Source organism: Clarias gariepinus, chromosome 19 (assembly GCF_024256425.1).
Source record: "Clarias gariepinus isolate MV-2021 ecotype Netherlands chromosome 19, CGAR_prim_01v2, whole genome shotgun sequence".
NCBI lineage: Eukaryota > Metazoa > Chordata > Actinopteri > Siluriformes > Clariidae > Clarias > Clarias gariepinus.
In genome coordinates this window covers 13,619,518-13,640,196 of record NC_071118.1, presented here as the reverse complement: position 1 = coordinate 13,640,196, position 20,679 = coordinate 13,619,518, and the positions used below count along the sequence as shown (strand labels likewise).

The 20,679-nt window shown below is 39.6% G+C and overlaps 1 protein-coding gene across 5 annotated transcripts in view; it reads left to right on the top strand.

Annotated features, from left to right (window-relative positions):
- Nucleotides 1-20,679, top strand: part of rimbp2a (RIMS binding protein 2a) — a 75,324-nt gene that overhangs the window by 38,738 nt on the left and 15,907 nt on the right. For 4 of the 5 annotated variants that reach the window (XM_053479071.1, XM_053479068.1, XM_053479066.1 and 1 more), the window contains 5 exons: nt 7,111-7,233; nt 9,284-9,388; nt 10,722-10,772; nt 16,104-16,287; nt 20,505-20,641. In XM_053479071.1, coding sequence (XP_053335046.1) covers nt 9,287-9,388; nt 10,722-10,772; nt 16,104-16,287; nt 20,505-20,641 — 474 coding nt within the window. In that variant the 5' untranslated portion in view covers nt 7,111-7,233; nt 9,284-9,286. Of the gene's footprint in view, nt 1-7,110; nt 7,234-9,283; nt 9,389-10,721; nt 10,773-16,103; nt 16,288-20,504; nt 20,642-20,679 lie in introns of those variants that run through there. The other variant, XM_053479067.1, reaches the window with a different exon arrangement.

Genomic DNA, 20,679 nt, shown 5'->3' with positions numbered 1-20,679 from the left:
TTACAGCACATCTGCACAGTGTGCATGTGTACATGACACATCACTCACCATGCTATAAATAACTATAGATCATAGTAATGTTTCAAAATCTGTTCATTTCATTGATATGTACCAGTGCTTCATTCTGTCTGAGTGGCACATGGCACAGATGTAACGCAATGTGATCAGCTTCAGTCCTACCCTCTAATTTACATTCATGTGATGGTTAAAATTGTAGGAGACAATTTGATCTGATAGCCTGCCAGGAATACCAATGCATTCATGAATCGAACCACAACAGGAAAGTCTCAGAAATACACACAAATGCAGGAATGTTCACAAAGGGTGAGTGGTGTGTAAATGCACCATCATCAGTCTGAAAATAAATGTAATTATGAAATATGTACATTTGTGACGTTTATTACTAAATACATACTTCCTGAATATGTGAAATAAGGAGTCACATCACATCAAGTCTTTCCTCTGTTATTGCATCCATTCAGTGTGAGAAAAATGATGGGCACCGTGTTACACTGAATAAATTTAACTATTAATGAGGTATGGCCCTATACAGTTCAGAATTCATCATATTAGCCGCCACATCATGTCTTTGACTTCTGCTTGAGGGACGTATTAATGGTATGCATGTAACGGCTATTTTCAGGAAAGTGTTCTTGTTCTGAGTAATTGTTGTGAGTTTTCCAACATTAGGAAAATAAGTTTTCTGTCATTCCCCACAGTTGTTTTCCATGATCTTCTCGGCTTTTTAGCTTTTGGGAACTCAACAGTAGATTTGTTTGCTCTTAAGAATGTGCAAAATATGAAGTTGTTTAGAAATGAGATGACACTATTGACAAGAGCAATGTGCACTGATTGATGATGAAGTATAAAGAAATGAAAACCAGCATTGAAGACAAACCATGCAATGGGGAACCAACTGTGTGTCAATGGGGAACCAATTCGGGTAAAGGAGATTTTCAAAGAGGATTCAAAAATTGGGTTTAACAAATGCATTGCATGTGGTGGAGACTATGTTGAAGCGTACCTTTGTATGGAAGAAGTGTTACTCCAACGATCTGTGCAATTATTTAAACATCCAGATTATTATTATATTAATATTTCAGATAAAAAAAATCTTTTCCCTTTTTACTTTTGCATTACTTTCAGCACACCCGTGTTTCCTACATCGGTTATCCAAAAGTCTGCACTTTCACCTTGAATATCACTCTTACTCACTCATCTTCTATACCGCTTTATTCTGTATTCAGGGTCGCGGGGACCTGAAGCCTATCCCAGGAGGCTTAGGGTACAATTTAACTTCAGACCCATACTGCACAACTGTTGTATTTGTTAAAATGATCATTTAAATATTTTTTTGTCATCAATATACACTACTCACAGTAAGTTAAGGGTATTGTTATTTACATGAGTGCTTTTCCAATTTGCTCTGAATTTGAATTAAATAAGTAAAGGTTCCCTTTGATATTACTAATAATGTGTGAGAAGAAACACCATTTTCATGAGTGTAAAAATTTAGACAATAACAGGGATAGTCCCAAATAACAAAAATGTACAATAGCGGGTGTTTCGACCATTTGTCGCAATGACAGCTTGACAACCACGTCTCATGCTCCTCACTAGCCTCATGATGTTGTTCTGAGGCAATGCGTTCCACTCTTCCACAAGTGCTACACGCAGTTCTGCCAGGTCACGTGGGGGTGGGGTACAATCATCCAGTCTCTGCTTTAACTGGTCCCAGACGTGCTCTATTGGGTTCAGGTCACGGGACATTGATGGCCCTTCTATATGATGCACTCCAGCTTCCTGAAGTCGAGCTTTGACAATTCTGCCACGAGGTGGTGGAGCAACGCTGACGACAGTCATTTCTGTGCAAGGTGACCCGACACTCATCAGTGAACAGGACAGTAGACCACTTTTGCATTGTCCAGGTCACATGATCTTGTGCCCACTGAAAGCGTTCACGGTGGTGTCTTGGTGTCAGTGGAGTCACCTGCAACGGTCGTCTGGAATTCAAGCCAAAGCAGTGGTTTGTCTAGAAACCCTAGTACCCCTTACATCTCGTAAACAGGCCTGCAGCTGTGTGGCAGTTACAGTGTCTGAGTGCTTAGGTCCTTAGGTTCTGGTCATCGTTGCAGTCTGTCACTCGTGAGGCTACACTCCTCGGTCTGTTATGAACTCTGCCAGTAGTTCTGTATTTTGATGCAAGCCTGCTGATGACACTCTGATGAGACACACCAAGTTCACGAGCAACATCTGACTGCCTGCCATCGACCCGGAGGCGCGCCATGGCCAGGTGGCGCTGCTCATCCGTTAAGTGACGACGTGTGTTCATGGCTGTTTGAATGATGAACTTGGAATGATTTACTGAAAATACCTGTTTTTCATACCCACGGAATGTTGAAATTGATGCCACATTGAAAAAGGTTGTCTTTTGGCATTGGCCCCAATATAACGTACACTTACACCTGTACACAATAAGACCATTACACGGAAAACACAAAATCACAATCAACATCTATCACCCCAATACAATTGCCTCCCTATTCCAAAAATGTCTGAAGTGAAACAAACACTATATGTATGACATCTACTAACTCTCTCACAATATCCCTAACTTGTGAGTAGTTTAGTTGTTAGTGCATATTTTTAAACAGTAATCTTTCACCACATTTTAATCCCTTGGTCGCTACTGAGGGGTTGCTAGGACAGAACACTGCGCACGCTGTTTATATTGTGCATACAGTAGATGTAATCAGAAACACATCTCATTTCTCCTCTTTCACTTGCATGAGTTTCCTGTGAATGCATATGCATGAGGATGAGAAGTCCAATTTGTGCATTTTGCCATGTGCACGATGTGGCTGACTTGCGCTCTTTGGGCTGAAACAGCTTAAATCAGACTTTCAATCTGGTTATTCCTGTATTTGGGTAATATTATCTTTCTTGAGCATCTTCCTTCAGTACCTTACTGTGAGGCTTACAGGGTGCACATTTACATTCCACATCTAGCTGTTACTCGGAGGAGTTCCGGTGGCATTGAGACGAAAAACCAGTGTCTTCTTACCACAGATAATGGATAATACTCTGAGAGGAGCAGATTGGGGCTCTGGCCACTAATGGTGTTGTTATCGATGGTGCTCTTTGCCAAGTGTCCTGGCCACGGCATGACTCCCTCAGCGTACTTCTCAACATGTTCTTCTTCTCTCACGACCAAGTGAAAAGCAACCATCTGTTCGAACTCCAGAGCAGTGCAGATAAAATGCCTGATGCTCAATCAGATAGTGACTCTCACCCGCTGTCCCCCACCCACTCTGTGATCAAGGACTTGTTTGGCATATGGGTGAGATGTTAACGATCTTGGGTAGAGAGATTTAATACAGCCAGGATATATGCACTCTGACATCAGGGCAGACATTTTCTCGACTGCCATGCTTGGATCGATACGAGATACAAATTGACTCGTTTCTTCAGTCTTGCTTCGGTGATGTATATCCTGATGAATGAGACGGAGCATGTGTCTGGCCCCTGCATGATTCTACTCCAGAGACAATACAGATTACAGAGCTTGATTGCAATCATAGCGCCACGACATATCAGTCTGAAGTCTAAGAACCAGTTCTAACAGGGTACAAATTTTGCACTTCAATTCAATTCAATTTTATTTGTATAGCGCTTTTAGCAATTTTCATTGCCGCAAAGCAGCTTTACATAGTCAAAAGAATTATTTAAGTTTGTATGAAATGTGAATTTGTATGAATCAAAATGGTCAGTTTGTCCCTGGTGCAGAGAAACAGTTGCCAACACCAGTCAAGGCCAGAACCATTTTCTAGGTGGAGAGAATCATTCCCAGACACCAGACGCATCCCAGAGAGACACACGGGGCATCCATGTGACGAGATCTTCAGCCAGAAGCGGGGCACCAGGATGGGTCAGACAGGTCCGGAGGGCAGAGGGAGTCTGGATCACTGGCAGCTCAGGAACGACATGTGTAGCTCGACAGAGAGAGAGAGAAAGAGTGAAAGGGGGGGACAGGAGGAGAGAGGAAAAAGAAAGAGGGGGGGGAAAGAGAAGAAGAGGAGAGATGGCAGTTAGGTATGGTCACAGTCACACAATGTATAATGTGAATGTATATTAACTGTAGAGTGCAAGCAGAGACTCCGGCAGGACTAACTATGACAGCATAACTAAAAGGGAGAGCCAGAAGGAAACACAAACATGAGGGCTTCCTGACATGTAAAGCAAACAATCACCTCACCGTCAGCAAACCTGAGTGATCAATGAGAGTGAGGAAGACAGCATCCAAACATACCAGTTCACCATAATACTCTACGTCCATGAGTCCCCCAGATCTGCTCCTTTACCTATGGCAAATCTATTTATAAAAATGCTTGGCTAAATAAATAGGTTTTTAGCCTGGACTTAAACACTGAGACTGTGTCTGAGTCCCGAACACTATTTGGAAGACTATTCCATAACTTTGGGGCTTTATAAGAAAAAGCTCTGCCCCCAGATGTATTTTTCATAATACGCGGTACTGACAAGCAGCCTGCATCCTTTGATCGAAGTAGGCGTGGCGGATCGTAAGACACTAGCATTTCGCTCAGGTACTGCGGCGCGAGACCTTTTAATGCTTTATATGTCAAGAGTAGTATTTTAAAATCAATGCGAAATTTCACAGGGAGCCAATGGAGTGAAGATAAGATAGGGGTGATGTGCTCATATCTTCTGGTTCTGGTGAGGACTCTCGCTGCTGCATTCTGGACTAGCTGAAGCTTATTTATGCATCTAGCTGAACAACCAGACAGTAAGGCATTACAATAGTCCAACCTAGAGGTGATAAAAGCATGAACTAGTTTTTCTGCGTCGTTTGGCGACAATAAATTTCTTATTCTGGCAATATTTCTGAGGTGAAAGAATGCTATCCTGGTAATATTATCTACATGTGCTTCAAATGAAAGGCTGGAATCAATAATCACACCAAGGTCTTTCACTGTTGCATTTGATGGAACAGAAAGGCCATCTAAAGTTACGGTGTGATCTAAAATTTTACTCCTAGCTGTATGCGGTCCTATGACTAGAACTTCTGTCTTATCCGGATTTAGCAGAAGGAAGTTAATTAGCATCCAATTTCTTATGTCCTGCACACATTGCTCAATTTTAGTAAGCTGTTTTTTCTCATCAGGTTTTGCTGAGACATATAACTGTGTATCGTCAGCATAACAATGAAAACTAATACCATGCTTACGGATTATGTTGCCCAGAGGAAGCATGTAAAGGGAAAAAAGCAGTGGACCTAAAACTGAACCCTGCGGAACGCCAAACTCCACTAGAGAACATGCAGAATAATCACCATTTAAGTCTACATACTGATAACGATGGGTCAGATAGGATCTGAGCCAGGAGAGGGCTGTACCCTTAATTCCCACTACATTTTCTAATCTGTGAAGAAGAATAGCGTGATCAACAGTGTCAAAAGCTGCACTGAGGTCAAGTAATACAAGCATAGTTACACAACCCTGATCAGAGGCCAATAGAATGTCATTTACTACTTTAACGAGCGCTGTCTCTGTACTGTGATGAGGCCTAAATCCTGACTGATACAGTTCATGTATGCCATTTCTATGTATATATGAGCATAGCTGCTCCGCTACTATCTTTTCCAGGATCTTAGAGATAAAGGGGAGGTTTGATATTGGTCTGTAACTGGACAGCTGACAGGGGTCGAGGTCAGGTTTCTTAATTATTGATACACTTAATACACTTGAATGGACAACAGCTGACAGTCAAACACACAGATAGTCTGCGCTTGCACCTTTTACAAACCAGCAGGTGGTAATAGTCTGCATTCATATTCAGGAAATGAATAACTGAAATTAGTAAACAAAAAGCTAAAAACCAAATTAGATGGAGAAGTGAAGTGAATTGAATAGTGACACTGATGCAGAAAGTGATTTGGCTTCACGATGGACTTTTTCCATCTCCTGGTGTGGAGAAGGTGCAATTACAGACGTCAGTTTGGCTGCGCGCTGTCATCTCTCCAGTGGGTGCAAGTGCACATTTTTGGACTTGATCAAGCGCTGATGGATCTGCTTTAATGACTGAATTCACCACATATGCTTAAACAAAAGTCAGTTTTGATGCATACAAATTGACAAAAAATATATAAAATGCACATCTTTTACCATTAAAAACTTTTATTTAAAAAAAAAAACATAATGGTAAAAGGATTACAAGTACTATGAGTTGTATGAGAAAGCATGGTGATTTTTATATTTTTGTTATTTAATTGCATTAAATAGTTGAAAATTCCAAATTATAAATCTTAGTGTACATGAACAAATGCTTTTACTTCTATATTTTCATATTCATAATTTTATGTTGGTTAACCAGGATAGTCAATAAAAATAAAAAAAGCCCTACCTGAGTGTTGGATGCAGATACAGATTATGTAGCAACACTCAACAGACATAGTTAGGTTTAAACATGTACTATAGAAGTGACTTGGATTATAATCAGATTAGTTGAAATTTGATAAACTTACTTGTTTAGTACATATTAGAATTAGATAAAACTTATATGTAAAAGGGTAAACTGATGGTCGTATGTTTTTAAAACTTATTTGTTGCATGCTAGATAGAGCCAGTATAAAACTAAAGAATTAATAGCACAATTGATGCCTTTGCTGACTGACAACATTCTGTGTTAAATTCCAGTTTATTAAATAAGTAATAATAGGAATAAGAATAAAATGCTGGTATGTGGGATTCATTTTCCAGGCTTGTTTTTTTTGCGTACTGACAATGTGCAATTCCTTCTAAATTAATATGTCATGAAGATTAATGATGCTAGGAAAACACAGTGCTTACTGTATGTCTCAGGGTGTGTGAACAACAACAATGTTATTTTTTTTTATATGATATGAAGATTCTGTGCTGCTGATTTAGTTTTTGTGGATATTTTCTCACCATAGATTTTATTTAACTGCTCGGTTCTCTCATTCATCACTACACAAGGCAGGATCCACAATGCATCTAAGCACACTACAGTCTGTCTAAGAGTTTTATAAATGCTCTTTCTCACTTCTCCTCCCTGTCGCTGTGTCATGTGAAGGTGAAGTCGGACTATGAACAGCTCAGAGAGACATTGGCGAGTGTAAAAGAGCAGAGGGACTTGGCAAGACGGGAAAAAAATGAGCTCCAAGGCAAACTGGAGAATCTTGAACAGGACCTAAAGGTGAGGAATGTTCACTGTCACATTAGTTATACAGTAATAACAAGTTGGTAGAACTTTATTTAAAGGGATTTTATAATTGATTTATGAATATGTAACCTGTTAAATCTTCTTTAATAATAATAATAATAATAATAATAATAATAATAATAATGGGTGACTTTAATTTTCATCAAGAATGACTGAAAAACATTTACTAATTTGGCTCAGTGTGTCAGTGTGTCATTCAGGTCTTTACTTTCATTCTTAAATCGACCTGTTTCTGTCTTTAATAAGAGTAATCTCAATAACAGGATGCAAATCACATTATGTAAAAACAAATTCATCAACATCTTGTAGTATTACTTGTAGAAAATCTTTTCTAAATTTTAGTGTGAATATACAGTATGAGGAAGAAATCACAAGTAGATAATAGAGATGGGAATCAACAGGGACCTCCAGATATGAGATTATTACAATACCTAGGTGCAGATTTGATTTGTTTTCTGACTATTTTAATAATCAGGACTTATCCTGATTTGATATTTAAAAAAACACAGATTTTGTTAGAATTCTAAATTAAGTTAGCAAATAATTTGCTCCTACTACACATGATGCTTTACTTTGTAAATAGTTTAGAGGGCACCACCTGCAGGATTAGATGTTAGATAAATAGATGCAAATACTGCATGATCTTGGGTTATTTTGATGTGTTTCTTTATTATGTGTGATTCCTTTAAATATCCACTCTAAATAACAATAGCTATATTTTGAATTTAGGAAAAGTACTGTCAGCAGTTCACAAAAAAATGAAACAAAACTGTTCATCTCACCAATGCATGCACCTGTAAGGAAAAAAAACATATTATTTTGCAGTCGGAACTGAACCCTGGGCCTTCTGCATAGTGGACGAGAAAAAAAAAAAATCTGTGTCGGTATAAGTGTGGGGTACATAAATTTCCACACAAAAGAATCACGATATGTAAATTATTTTCCCCATCTCTAGTAGATACCCACCACTAAGTCTAAAGATTAAAACTAATGTAAACATATTATCCCAGTCTACTTTACTCCTGTTTTGTTTATACAAAGAAGAATTAAATCCTGTCACTTTTCCTCTATACACTTTTTATGCGTGAAGTACTATACAGTAATGAATTACTGAAGTGCAGCTTTTACCTCTAAAAAGTTCAAAATATGACTAATAAATTACTAAAAGCGATATTAAAGGTGCAGGAGCAGGCTGACTGCATTTTAGTCTGGTCTAGAAGTATTTTTTTTACTTTTTTATACACTGAATGAAACAAAATGCCTCATAACACCCACGGAAAAAGTATTTATCCTGTCCACCCGAGTCGTTATTGATTTGTATTAAATAAATGAAAAAATGAGGGATAATGAAAAAGGATAGGGTAATGATTGAGAGAAAAAAAACAAGTTATTTATTTTGTTTAATGGATTATTTGTCTTTTTCTCAGTGCTACATTTTAGAAAGCTTTTTTTTCAGCTTGGGAATTCAGGAAATTTGTTTTCTTAACTGTTTTCTCATTAATTATGGAAAATAAATAAAATAATGATTAGAAAATGTATACATTTTAATATGCGTTTTATTACTGTGGAGTCATATGTTCACTATGCTGAATTGCACTTGATTTATGCAAAGTTAAAATGCAAGCTTTAAGTCTCGAGTCAGAGCTTTTATGCTGCTTTATGTTTCTAAGCCTTACAACTAATCTCACAGACTGTTCTGACATTGCCGCATGCCTTGAGATGAACCTTTAAAATGTTGAGGGTCGAAGTAGTGTGATGAGGAGGAGTTATTAGCCCTAGGGTGATTATTGTTCTATTACAGCATGTGTTTTATTACTGTTATACCACAGGAATTTTTGAGCAGTTGATTAAAGACCATAAGACCATAAAAGGTCATATTGAGGAACATCCACAAAACAAATTAGTTTAAGATATTATCATCACTTAATAACATTGTGGAACAGTTTCGTCAAGAATTAATGCATTGATGTGTGTGTGTGTGTGTGTGTGTGTGTGTGTGTGTGTGTGTGTGAATGTTTGTCAGTGTATGTGTGAGGCTGCAGAAGCAAGGCAGCAGCTGGAGGCAGAGCATGAACAGGCCCTGGAGATCCTCAGCTCCACACAGCAGGAGATCCAGCTTCTGCGAAAGGCAAAGAACTGAGCAAGACACACACACACACACACACACACACACACACACACACAGAGCAAGCAGCAATCCATAACACAAAACCCACTGACAGGTAAAGTGAACAACATTAATAATCATTTACAGTGTCACCTTTAGGCAGAAGTTTTTGTATTTGTAGCATAAAAAATGGGCAAGCGTAAGGATCTTTGACATGCACCAAATTGTGATGGCTAGACAGCTTTATCAGAATCTCCAAAACAACAGGTCTTTTGGGGTTTTGTTGGTATGCAGTTGTTAGTGCTTACCCAAAAGTGTCCATGAAAGGACAACCAGTGAACTAGCAACAGAGTCATCGCTCCGTCCATCACCAAAGGCATCTGCAATGGGCATGTGAGTATCAGAACTGATGAATCTCATTTTTACATTATCTTTTATATTATTTTGATGGCCAGATACATATGCTGGGATACATGCCAGATACATTACCTGGGGAAGAGATGGTGCCAGGATACACTATGGGAAGAAGCAAGCCTAAAGATTATTCATAGACCAAGTATACCCTAACTTCCCTAATGGCAGTGCCCTGTTTTGGCAGGATAATGCACCTTGCCACATTGCAAAAAGCTGTCCAGGAATGGTTTGAGGAAAATGACAAAGAGTCCAAGGTCTTGACTTGGCCTCCACATGGCTCAGATAATCCAGTTGAGCATTTGCTAATAGGCTGGACGCTTTTTGGCTTGAACCTGTTTTTATGCATTCTTAAAGAAAAAAAGAAAAACAATGGAGCAGAGTAACACACACACACACACACACACACACACACACACACACACACACACACACATTTTATTCTGTTTTAATACAAGCATTTATTAAATTATTGTACCATACATAGACAACTCCTGAGTAGATTTCTTTGATATGTTCAGTAGTAGATTAGGCTACAGTACGTTAAGACATAACTTCAACAGTTTCGATTCCCACTTTGAAGTCTGTGTGCATGGCATTTGCATGTTCTCGCTGTGCTTGGTAGGTTTTCTCCCATGCATATTAGGCTAATTACTGTTCCAAAATTCCCACCATGCAGTGTGTTAATGTTCACTGGAGGTCCTACCACAATTGTAAAAATGGGAATAAATACAATGGCCACCATTGGCCTCCACAGTCCCTAGTTGGACTACTGAGGTTATACACTCCGGAAAAATGTACTAGTACAAGTACAAGTAGATTAATATAAACCTGCAGTTTACGTTACATCATGTTTAGTACTTGTATAATAATAAACAAATTAATCAACACCTTCTGATTGATGAATTTAAAACATTATATATTTGTTGCATTTCGTTTCCAGGCTAAGGCTGAGGCTGATAAGGAGCATGAAGAAAAAGTTCATTTGCTAGAGGTAAGATGATGAACTCATCCTCTAGCTCATTTCCTAAAAGGAGAATGTCTGTCACATCTGTCACGGTGGTGTAGTGGTTAGCACTGTCGCCCTGCACCTCCAGGGTCCTGGTTCGATTCCCCGGCCAGGCTCGGTTCCCGTCTTTGTGTGCATAGAGTTTGCATGTTCTCCCCATGCTTGGTGGGTTTCCTCCCACAGGCCAGAGATATGCAGGTTAGGCTAATTGGCATTCCCGAATTGCCCGTAGTGTGTATGTGTGTGTGCCCCTGTGATTGATTGGCACCCTGTCGAGGGTGTACTCTGCCTCGTGCCCTAAGCCTTGTAGGATAGGCTCCAGGTCCCTGCGACCCTGAGTACAGGATAAAGTGGTAGAGAAAATGAGTGAGATCTGTCACATCTGTGAGTATTGTCAGTGATTTTCAAAAAATTATTTTTGTAAATGACTATTTCAAACTTGCAGCAGTGTAGCAGAACAAAGACACAGGGAAATAGCCTTTGGTTAAAAATATAGAGCAATTTTATTTAAAGGGGTCATACAGGCCTACATGCACTTTTTTAAGCTGTTTGGACTGAACTGTGTGTTAGGAGAGTGCGTACACAACCACTCTACGATGATAAAAAGCCGCCCAGTGGTTTTCTTTTCATTTATTACAATAACACGCCCCTTCTGAAATCAGGCCAATCACAAATGCCTGTCGATGTGACGCCACACCACAAGAGGTCGTTCCTACACAAGTTGATTGACACTGGTGTTTTAGCAAAGACCCGCCCCGAGTGAGAAGAAGCTGTCGGCCATTGTTTTTCGCCGCTGGAGCAAAATGGCGCCTAAGCGAGTGTTGTGTACAGTTTTTGGGTGTAATAGCAAACACAGCAGTTGTCATTCACTACCTAGGGTTAGTGATCTAGGGTACCTACCTAGTGTTAGGTATCTGAGCCACTAAGGACGCAGTGGCTGAATTTAGTTTTTAAAGCTAACGTCCCCGCTGATTTACCTAAATGCGTTCATGTTTGCGATAATCATTTTTCACCAGACTGCTTTATAAGTTTATACAATATAAAGCAGGTTTTACTAGGAAGCTGCTCCTAAAAATGGATCTGTACTAACGCTTTGTGTTCCTGCTTCATCTTCACCAGGCTCAGTAAGCGTATTTTTTTTTTTCTATGAATCTTTACAGATCACCTTTTGTAATAATCACGATGAATGCGGAGTGTAAGTTAACTTATACTCTCATAGAACATGGTTATGGCTTCTTCTCTGTGTACATCCGTCTCTATATAATCCCTAATCGCCCGTTTATAATAAACAATGCATTGAGGTGATTGTCTAGTTGCAAACTGTGTACGTAGTCGGAAAACTATATTATGCTTACCTTTGTTATGTTAGATGGTTTATAACGATGTCTGTCGAAGATTAAGAAGTCATGTAAACACATCAGTAAACACATCGCGTCCGTATCTCTCTCAGTAAGCTTCTCCGGTTGTTGTTGTTGTTGTTGTTGCTTGCGGCAGCGTAACAGCCCGTTAATTCATGCCCATGCAGTGATGAGAAAGACAAATCGAGTCGATGCATGTCCATTCTTTTAATTTCTGCGTTGTCAAGCGATATTACAAACTTCCGCGTAGGTTCCGTACTTAAATCAAACCAAAAACGACTGAAGAAAACAGGCTCGGGCTCTATAATCCAGCGTTTTCCAGTTTGGACTGCATTACCCACAAAGCACTGCGTTGTGGGCAATGCTTTGTGGGTAATGCAGTCCAAAGCATTGCCCGCACGACTACTGTTGGGGTTGGGGGGGGCGGGCTCAGCAGAGCTCATGAGCATTTAAATTAGCATGTACTGAAACAGGTTGCTGAGAACAGAGCTAGTTTTTACCAGGTAAAATTAGTGTTTTTTTTTACACAATAATTTTGAATTTTTAATTAACGTATAATACAAACTTTTCATTAGGACCCTAAAGATCATATTAACATTTAATGAAAAATATGATGTGTAGGACCTTTAAGTATAGGGAGAAAGGTAGAGATGTGTGAATAAGACAATGACAAAAAAAGTGCATGCTCATCTCTTGTGTAAGTGCCCTGATTCCTGAAAATTTCTGTAGGGCATCTGAGTTTCATGAGATTCTGTGTGATGCAGGGGGTTGCAGCTGTTGGTTGGAGGCGGCTAGATCTTTGCAGAATAAGAGCGGAGCGTCTCCAGTAGAATCTGGGCACAGGAACATTCAGGATAAGACAGATAGTGTAAGGATTACTCACTTGCCTGCAGTCTGAGGCCCCTTTTATAGATGTCTGTTTTCTCCAGGAGGGTAGAGAATTATCGCAGTGATGCTTTGCCAGCCATTTGTTATTATTTTGTCTCACCCCACTGCCACATGCCTTCCTCAGGTCCAAAACAGCGAGAACAGCTCTATTTCATCACCTGCCTGGTAGGTGCATTAGGATTAAGATGAAGATTGTGTGGATAAGCCTGTGGAACACTGACACAGTAACAACCTCCCACCCCCCATCCTACGACTCCCAGTGCAATGTTTTTGGGAGAAACCATGAGCATTTTCTTTTTCTGCACCCAGTTCGTGTTGGAGAAATCCTGGAGAGACCCACATGATATTCTTGCATTTTTTGGCCCTGGCCACACACTGTAGAGAGGCATAATCGTCTATTGGCAGGATGAGGACACTCTTGCATGGCTTCCACTTTTTTCCTTCTGGGTCTTTTGGAGGCTTCCGCTGATCCCAGATAGTATGCCTCAGTTAGTCCCAGACTCCTCTTGATAAATGCCATTCAGTATTTCCCTGAAGTGAAAGTGGATTATTGGTCCAGGTCTGGGATTGTATTACCCTGTTGTCAAGCTCTATGGCCACAAAGCGGTGAAGGGCCATTGGCTTCTTGGGAGCAGGAACAGCAAGGTCAGACTCAGTGGGAATTGGTACATCCCGAGATGGGGTCATTTGCAGTCCTGGTTCTCATTTGGGCTATCATGTTTAAGGCCAAGGTTTTAGAAATTTTGATGGACACTGGACTAGTGGCTGGGTGTGGAGGCTTTTTGATCTCTCATTATAAGGGTGGCCAAAGAACATTCAAGGGCCTCCGTCATCCCCTGGGTGGAGGTGGCCACTCACATCTCATTTGCTTTCTGTTTCTCACGAGATATGGGCCTCAAGAACCTTTCCAGGGCTCTCTCTCTCCTAGCCACCTCTGCCAACATCAGGCTATCCATCTGTAGCCTGCTGGTATGTCCACCCATTCCACCCATGTAGACTTGTAGGGCAACAGTTGGCCATAATACTTCAATTGGCCATGATTTCTTTTTAGTGATGTCATAGCAGTGACATTTTCTTTGAAGAGGGTGATAAAGGACCACTGACCTTCTTTAGTGAAGGGTGGTTCAGCAATGGGCACCAGGGTGTGGGCAGTCTGGCAGTAAGTGGAGAAGGTACAGTATGCAAGGTGTGGAGTTAGGCCTCTACATCATTGTTGGTTGTAAACTTTCTGAGATTTGTGGCAGGGATCAGGAAGGGGAATCCCTGCCGGCTGTCTCTGTGTGTGATGAGTTACCAGATCCTGGGTGACCACCTGATGTCCATGAGCCAATCTCTTGGTCATAACCTACTGCTTTTGAAGGTGTTGCAACAGCTGATCCATTTCATCTGTATCTGTTCTCATGACTGCATTCTCCACCATTGTACTGTAGCAAACCTGCAACCCAGATACCAGGAAACAGCTGTTGGTGGAAAACACCACGTTTTTACTTGGGTTGGTTTGGGCTCATGTAACACATAGATGGACCGAAAAGGAGCAGTGGAAAATCATAATTAAGTGGTAAGAAATACAGCAGTGGAAAAAAGCATTAACTCTTCCATAGCAGTGGAGAGCATTTACTACAGTAAGTAAACAATTGGATGATTATATAATAAACCAAAGGTCATTACGGGGACTGTGTTACAGTGATTGATCATGGGTAAGGTGTTCTTGGGCATGATGCTAAGTGGAGTTAAATCTGTTTAATGCACACATTACACTAGGTATGGGAAAGCAGCTTTAGAGCTCTTTAATTTGAATCCATATAAAGTTTACAGTGGTCTTGTATCAGATATCATCTCATATAGCTCTCTCTTAACAGATTCACGAAACTGGATTATAATATGATAATGATGATAAAAGGAAATTACACAAATAATAAGGAACCTCACTATAACTATCTGTTAGTCTAGGACTAATTCATCCTTATTATCATTATAGAAATGTATATTGCATTGTGTTCAGTTTAGGAAACATATGAACAGACCCTTCAGTGTCTGCATTCAGAGTAAATGGTGAAAAGCTTTGCATGTTTACACTGCCTCAGTGAGTATCTTTTTTATTTCTTTTCATCCATATCAGAGGTCTCAGAAGAAATGTAGTTCAAAAAAATGGCAGTCACTTAAACAATGCTAAAGTTTAGTATCTTACTGAGGTGGAACAAACTGTTGGTCCCGGTCTGGGATTAAATTACCTTTACATTAACATTTAGGCATTTTGCAGACGCTCTTATCCAGAGCGACTTACAAAAAGTCCTTTGAAGTTTCCGTCACTGGATATATGTACTTACACTGTTATATGTACTTACACTTAAACAGTTTTTTTTTTTTAAATCACAACTATGTTTAATAAAGAAAGTGAGAAAGATTGGACTTTGGAACAATCATGTGGTCCAGATTTACCCTATTCCAGATCGATGGGCATGCACTCATGCGAAGTGCTCACTTTTAAGCTTCTGCTGGCAGCTTAATGAAACTTGATGAACAGGTTATCCCATTGATGGATTTCTTTCTTCCTTGATGACATGGGAATATTCCAAGATGACATTTCCAAGTTTAAGTTCTTTAAGCTTAAATTGTGAAAGAATGGTTTTTGGATCGAGAGAAATCATTTCCCCACATGAACTGGCCACTGGGTTGAAGGCCTTTGGGATGTGTGGAAGAATAAGTTACGGAGTGGTTTGACTCTCCCATCAAGATATTGATAAAAGATTAAAACGACTCTGGACAGAAGTAAATGTTGTGATGTTATGAGGTTGTACAAATAATACCATGGCAAATGTATGCCATAATCAAAGCTGAATGCTGTCCAACTAAATATTAGAGCATGCTACTTTTTTTGAACAGGCAATGTATAATGTGTTTTTTAATACACATCTAATATGAGTGCCACATATTCATAGTAATTTTCTACATAAAGATTATTTTCTATACTGGATCCATGTAGAAAGTCAAAGAATTACAATGATTTATAATACATAAAATATGTCTGATTTCTTTTTTGTCCTCTTCTTATCTTTTCCAAACCATATAGGTCAAAGTTCATGACCTGGAACAGAAATGCCAGACTCAGAGTGACAAGTGCAACATTCTGTCCAAAGAGTTGGAGAAACTTCACTTAGGTTTGCACACTGATCCTGAATGCTGGCCAGAAACGAACTTGTCACCAAGAGCAATCTGTAACCTCTTCAACGAGCTGCAGTGTCGCACTGGGAAAGGTGGGCAGAGAGTCCTGAAAATCAGTGACATTTACTGAGTTTGTACTTCAACAATGTTTGTACTTTAAAGCACTTTCGTTAAATTGTCATGCAATTTTATTAAATTGCCTTGTTAGAACAAAAGACATTACCATGTGGTTAAACACTGTCAATAACAGTGTGACGTGTATTACAGTAGTAACAGTAATATGATGCTTTATCATAATCACACTTCAACAATCTTTTAGTGTGAAAATATTGATTCATACAGGTTATTGGAAGCAAAAGGAAACCCTTATTTACTGAATAACTTACATGCATATACACATACTGTACATGTCAAATATTATCCTCACTCTGGTTGCAGACTTTTTAAAATAACTTTTAGAAAAGACAAAGACAATTGTTCAACATGATCTACTTTCTTTTTAATACACTTTGTCCCTCTGTCAACAAACCTTCATATTCCCTCATTAAAAAATGTTTTAGGCTGGGCCGCGAGGCACAAATGCACTGCTGTATTCACTTCTTCATTAGAAGTGAATCTTCATCCTTGTAGGGCTGCTTTCAGGGGACCAAACAGGAAAAAGTGGAGCAAGATCAGGACTAATAGGATGCCTTAACACCTTTAAATGATTAGAAGTGTCACGCAAGATCACAACGCTCTTGGATAGCAGTCTTTTAACCTGTTTAATCCGTTTAGGCTTCAGATCCTTAATTAGCATTTTACTGTAACAAGTGCTGTTGATTGTTAAACTTTTTTCCTGATAATGTTTCCAGTTCTGCCTTTTGAGGATCCCAGAAAACAGTAGGCGTCAATTTTAAAGCTAATGATTGACTTTGAAACTTTTACTTAGAGGGTGAAATACTGTAGGATGTTTGCATTCCGTACTCTGCCGTTTACTCTCAGGCTCGTAGTGATAAATCAGTGTCTCATCACCAGTAATGATTCTCTTTAAAAAAAACTCTGACCTTCCTTGGAGTATCTAACAGTTGGCACTGGGTACACCCTCTGACCACAACATCTTTTAAACTCATCACAAGTGGGGAATCGATTTTTGCTCGCACCACAGTTACAAATGAACTGATGTAACACAAGCACACCAGCACACAGTGGTGTGAAAAAGTGTTTGCCTTTTTCCTCTTACTAATTTCTTACTTTTTGTATTTTTGTTACACTTTAATGTTTCAGATCATCAAACACATTTAAATATTACTCAAAGGTTTTATTATTAAGAGAAAAAACAAAATCCAAAACTACATAACCCTGTGTGAAAAACTCTTTGCCCCCCCCTGTTAAAACATAACTCAACTTTAGTTTATCACACCTAGGGTTAGGGTTAGAGTTCAATTTCTCTAGCCACACCCAGGCCTAACTACTGCCACACCAGTTTGCAATTAAGAAATCACTTAAATAGGACCTGCCTGACAGTCAAGTAGACCAAAAGATCCTTAAAAGCTAGACATCATGCCAAAACAACAAGTGAGAAAGAAAATAATTGAGATCTATCAGTCTGGAAAAGGTTATAAAGCCATTTCTAAAGCTTTGGGACTGCAGCGAACCACAGTGAGAGCCATTACTGTATCTACAAATGGCAAAAACATGGAACTGTGGAGAACCTTCCCAGGAGTGGCCGGCTGACCAAAATTACCCCAGGAGCACTGCGAAAACTCATCCAAGACCCCACAACAACATCCAAAGAACTGGCCTCACTTGCCCCAGTTAAGATGAGTGTTCATGACTCCACCATAAGAAAGAGACTGGGGGCAGAAATGGTTTGCAGGGCGGAGTTCCAAGACAAAAAACCACTGCTGAGCAAAAAGAGCATAAAGGCTCGTCTCAGTTTTGCCAGATGATCCAAGACTTTTGAGAAAATACTCTATGGACTGAAAAAAGTAGAACTTTTTGGAAGGTGTGTTCCATTATGTGTGGTATAAAAGTAACACCACATTTCAGAAAAAGAACATTATATGAACAGTAAAATATGGTGGTGATAGTGTGATGACCTGGGGCTCTTTCGCTGCTTCAGGACCTGGAAGACTTGCTGTGATAAATGGAACCATGAATTTTGCTGTGTACCAAAATATCCTGAAAAAAAAAAATGCCCAGCCATCTGTGTGTGACCTCAAGCTAAAGCAAACTTGGGTTTTGCAGCAGGACAATGATCCAAAGCACACCAGCAAGCCCACTTCTGAATCGTTGAAAAAAAACAAAATGAAGACTTTGGAGTGGCCGAGTCAAAGTCCTGACCTGAATCCAATTGCCTTAAAAAGGCGGTTCATGCTCGAAAACCCTCCAATGCGACTGTGTATGAAAGAGAGGAGAAGGGTTTACTGTGTAAAATGAGAAGGGGGAGGCTGATTCCTCCTCTTACTTCACACACAAACACACACACACACATACATACACACACACACAGCGCAAACGCGCATAAGTGAAAACACTTATCTGTCAGGATTTATGTTTACTTTTTTTAAAGGTAAAGTGCAGGTTCATATGTTTTATTTTTACTTTGTATTTTGTATTAATTCTTTATCTATTTATTTTTTGGTCTGTGGAACGAATAATTTGAGTTTCCATTATTTCTTATGGGAAAATTTGCTTAGAAAAAGTGTTTTGGAATACGAGCCCACTTCCAGAATAAATTACTGTATGCTCATAATCTGAGATTCCACTGGATATATACAGTGGGGCAAAAAAGTATTTAGTCAGCCACCAATTGTGCAAGTTCTCCCACTTAAAAAGATAAGAGAGGCCTGTAATTTTCATCACATTGTGATTTAAATCACATTATAGGATTAAAAAAAAAATATTTGCAAATTATAGTGGACAATAAGTATTTGGTCAATAACAAAATTTTATCTCAATACTTTGTTATATACCCTTTGTTGGCAATGACAGAGGTCAAACATTTTCTGTAAGTTTTCACACACTGTTGCTGGTATTTTGGCCCATTCCTCCATGCAGATCTCCTCTAGAGCAGTGATGTTTTGGGGCTGTCGCTGGGCAACACAGACTTTCAACTCCCTCCAAAGGTTTTCTACAGGGTTGAGAACTGGAGACTGGCTAGGCCACTCCAGGGCCTTGAAATGCTTCTTACGAAGCCACTCCTTCGTTGCCCAGGCAGTGTGTTTGGGATCATTGTCATGACCTAGCCACGTTTCATCTTCTATGCCCTTGCAGATGGAAGGAGGTTTTCACTCAAAATCTCACAATACATGGCCCCATTCATTCTTTCCTTTACACAGATCAGTCGTCTTGGTCCCTTTGCAGAAAAACAGCCCCAAAGCATGATGTTTCCACCCCCATGCTTCACAGTAGGTATGGTGTTCTTTGGGTGCAACTTTTTTTTTCTCCAAACACGACAAGTTGAGTTTTTACATAAAAGTTTTATATTTTGGTTTCATCTGACCATGTGACATTCTCCCTAACTTTTTCTGGATCATCCAGATTCTCTTTAGCAAACCTCTCTGCTGGTCATTCACTTTTTGCTCACAGTTCTTGTGATCTTTTTGGCCCCACTTGGTGAGATCTTGCGTGCAGCTCCAGATCGAGGGAGATTATCAGTGGTTTTGTATGTCTTCCGTTTTCTAATAATTGCTCCCACAGTTGATTTCTTCACACCAAGCTGCTTACCTATTGCAGATTAAGTCTTCCCAGCCTGGTGCAGGTCTACAATTTTGTTCCTGGTTTACTTTGATCTTGGCCATAGTAGGGTTTGGAGTGCGACTGTTTGAGGTTGTGGACACATGTCTTTTATACTGATAACGAGTTCAAACAGATGCCATTAATACAGGTAACGAGTGGAGGACAGAGGAGCCTCTTAAAGAAGAAGTTACAGGTCTGTGAGAGCCAGAAATCTTGCTTGTTTGTAGGTGACCAAATACTTATTTTACCAAGAAATTTACAAATTAATTCATTAAGTCCTGCACTGTGATTTTTTTATTGGATTTTTTTCCTTATTTTGTCTCATAGGTATACCTATGATGAAAATTACAGACCCCTCTTTATCTTTTTAAGTGGGAGAACTTGCACAATTGGTGACTGACTAAATACTTTTTTGCCCCACTGTATGTATGTGTATACATATATATTGTACACACACGCACACATACATACATTATTAGAATGTTCTCTCTTGGATAAATTGAACCCAGAGCATCTCTCTAAGGTGACTGTTGAGGCCTGTTGATGATTGACAGGTGCTGGCATTTGGCTGTAACTCTATGTTGTGCAGGTGTTGAGAGATCTGCAGGTTCTCCGCTAATCTCTGAGCTCCTCCAGCCACTGCAGGTCGGCGGAGACACGCCTGAGACGCCCTTGCACATTGACATCGCCATAATAACAAGACCCCAATCAATGAGCACCTCAGAGGTGTGTTCATCATCTACAAATCTCTTTCACCTTAAAAG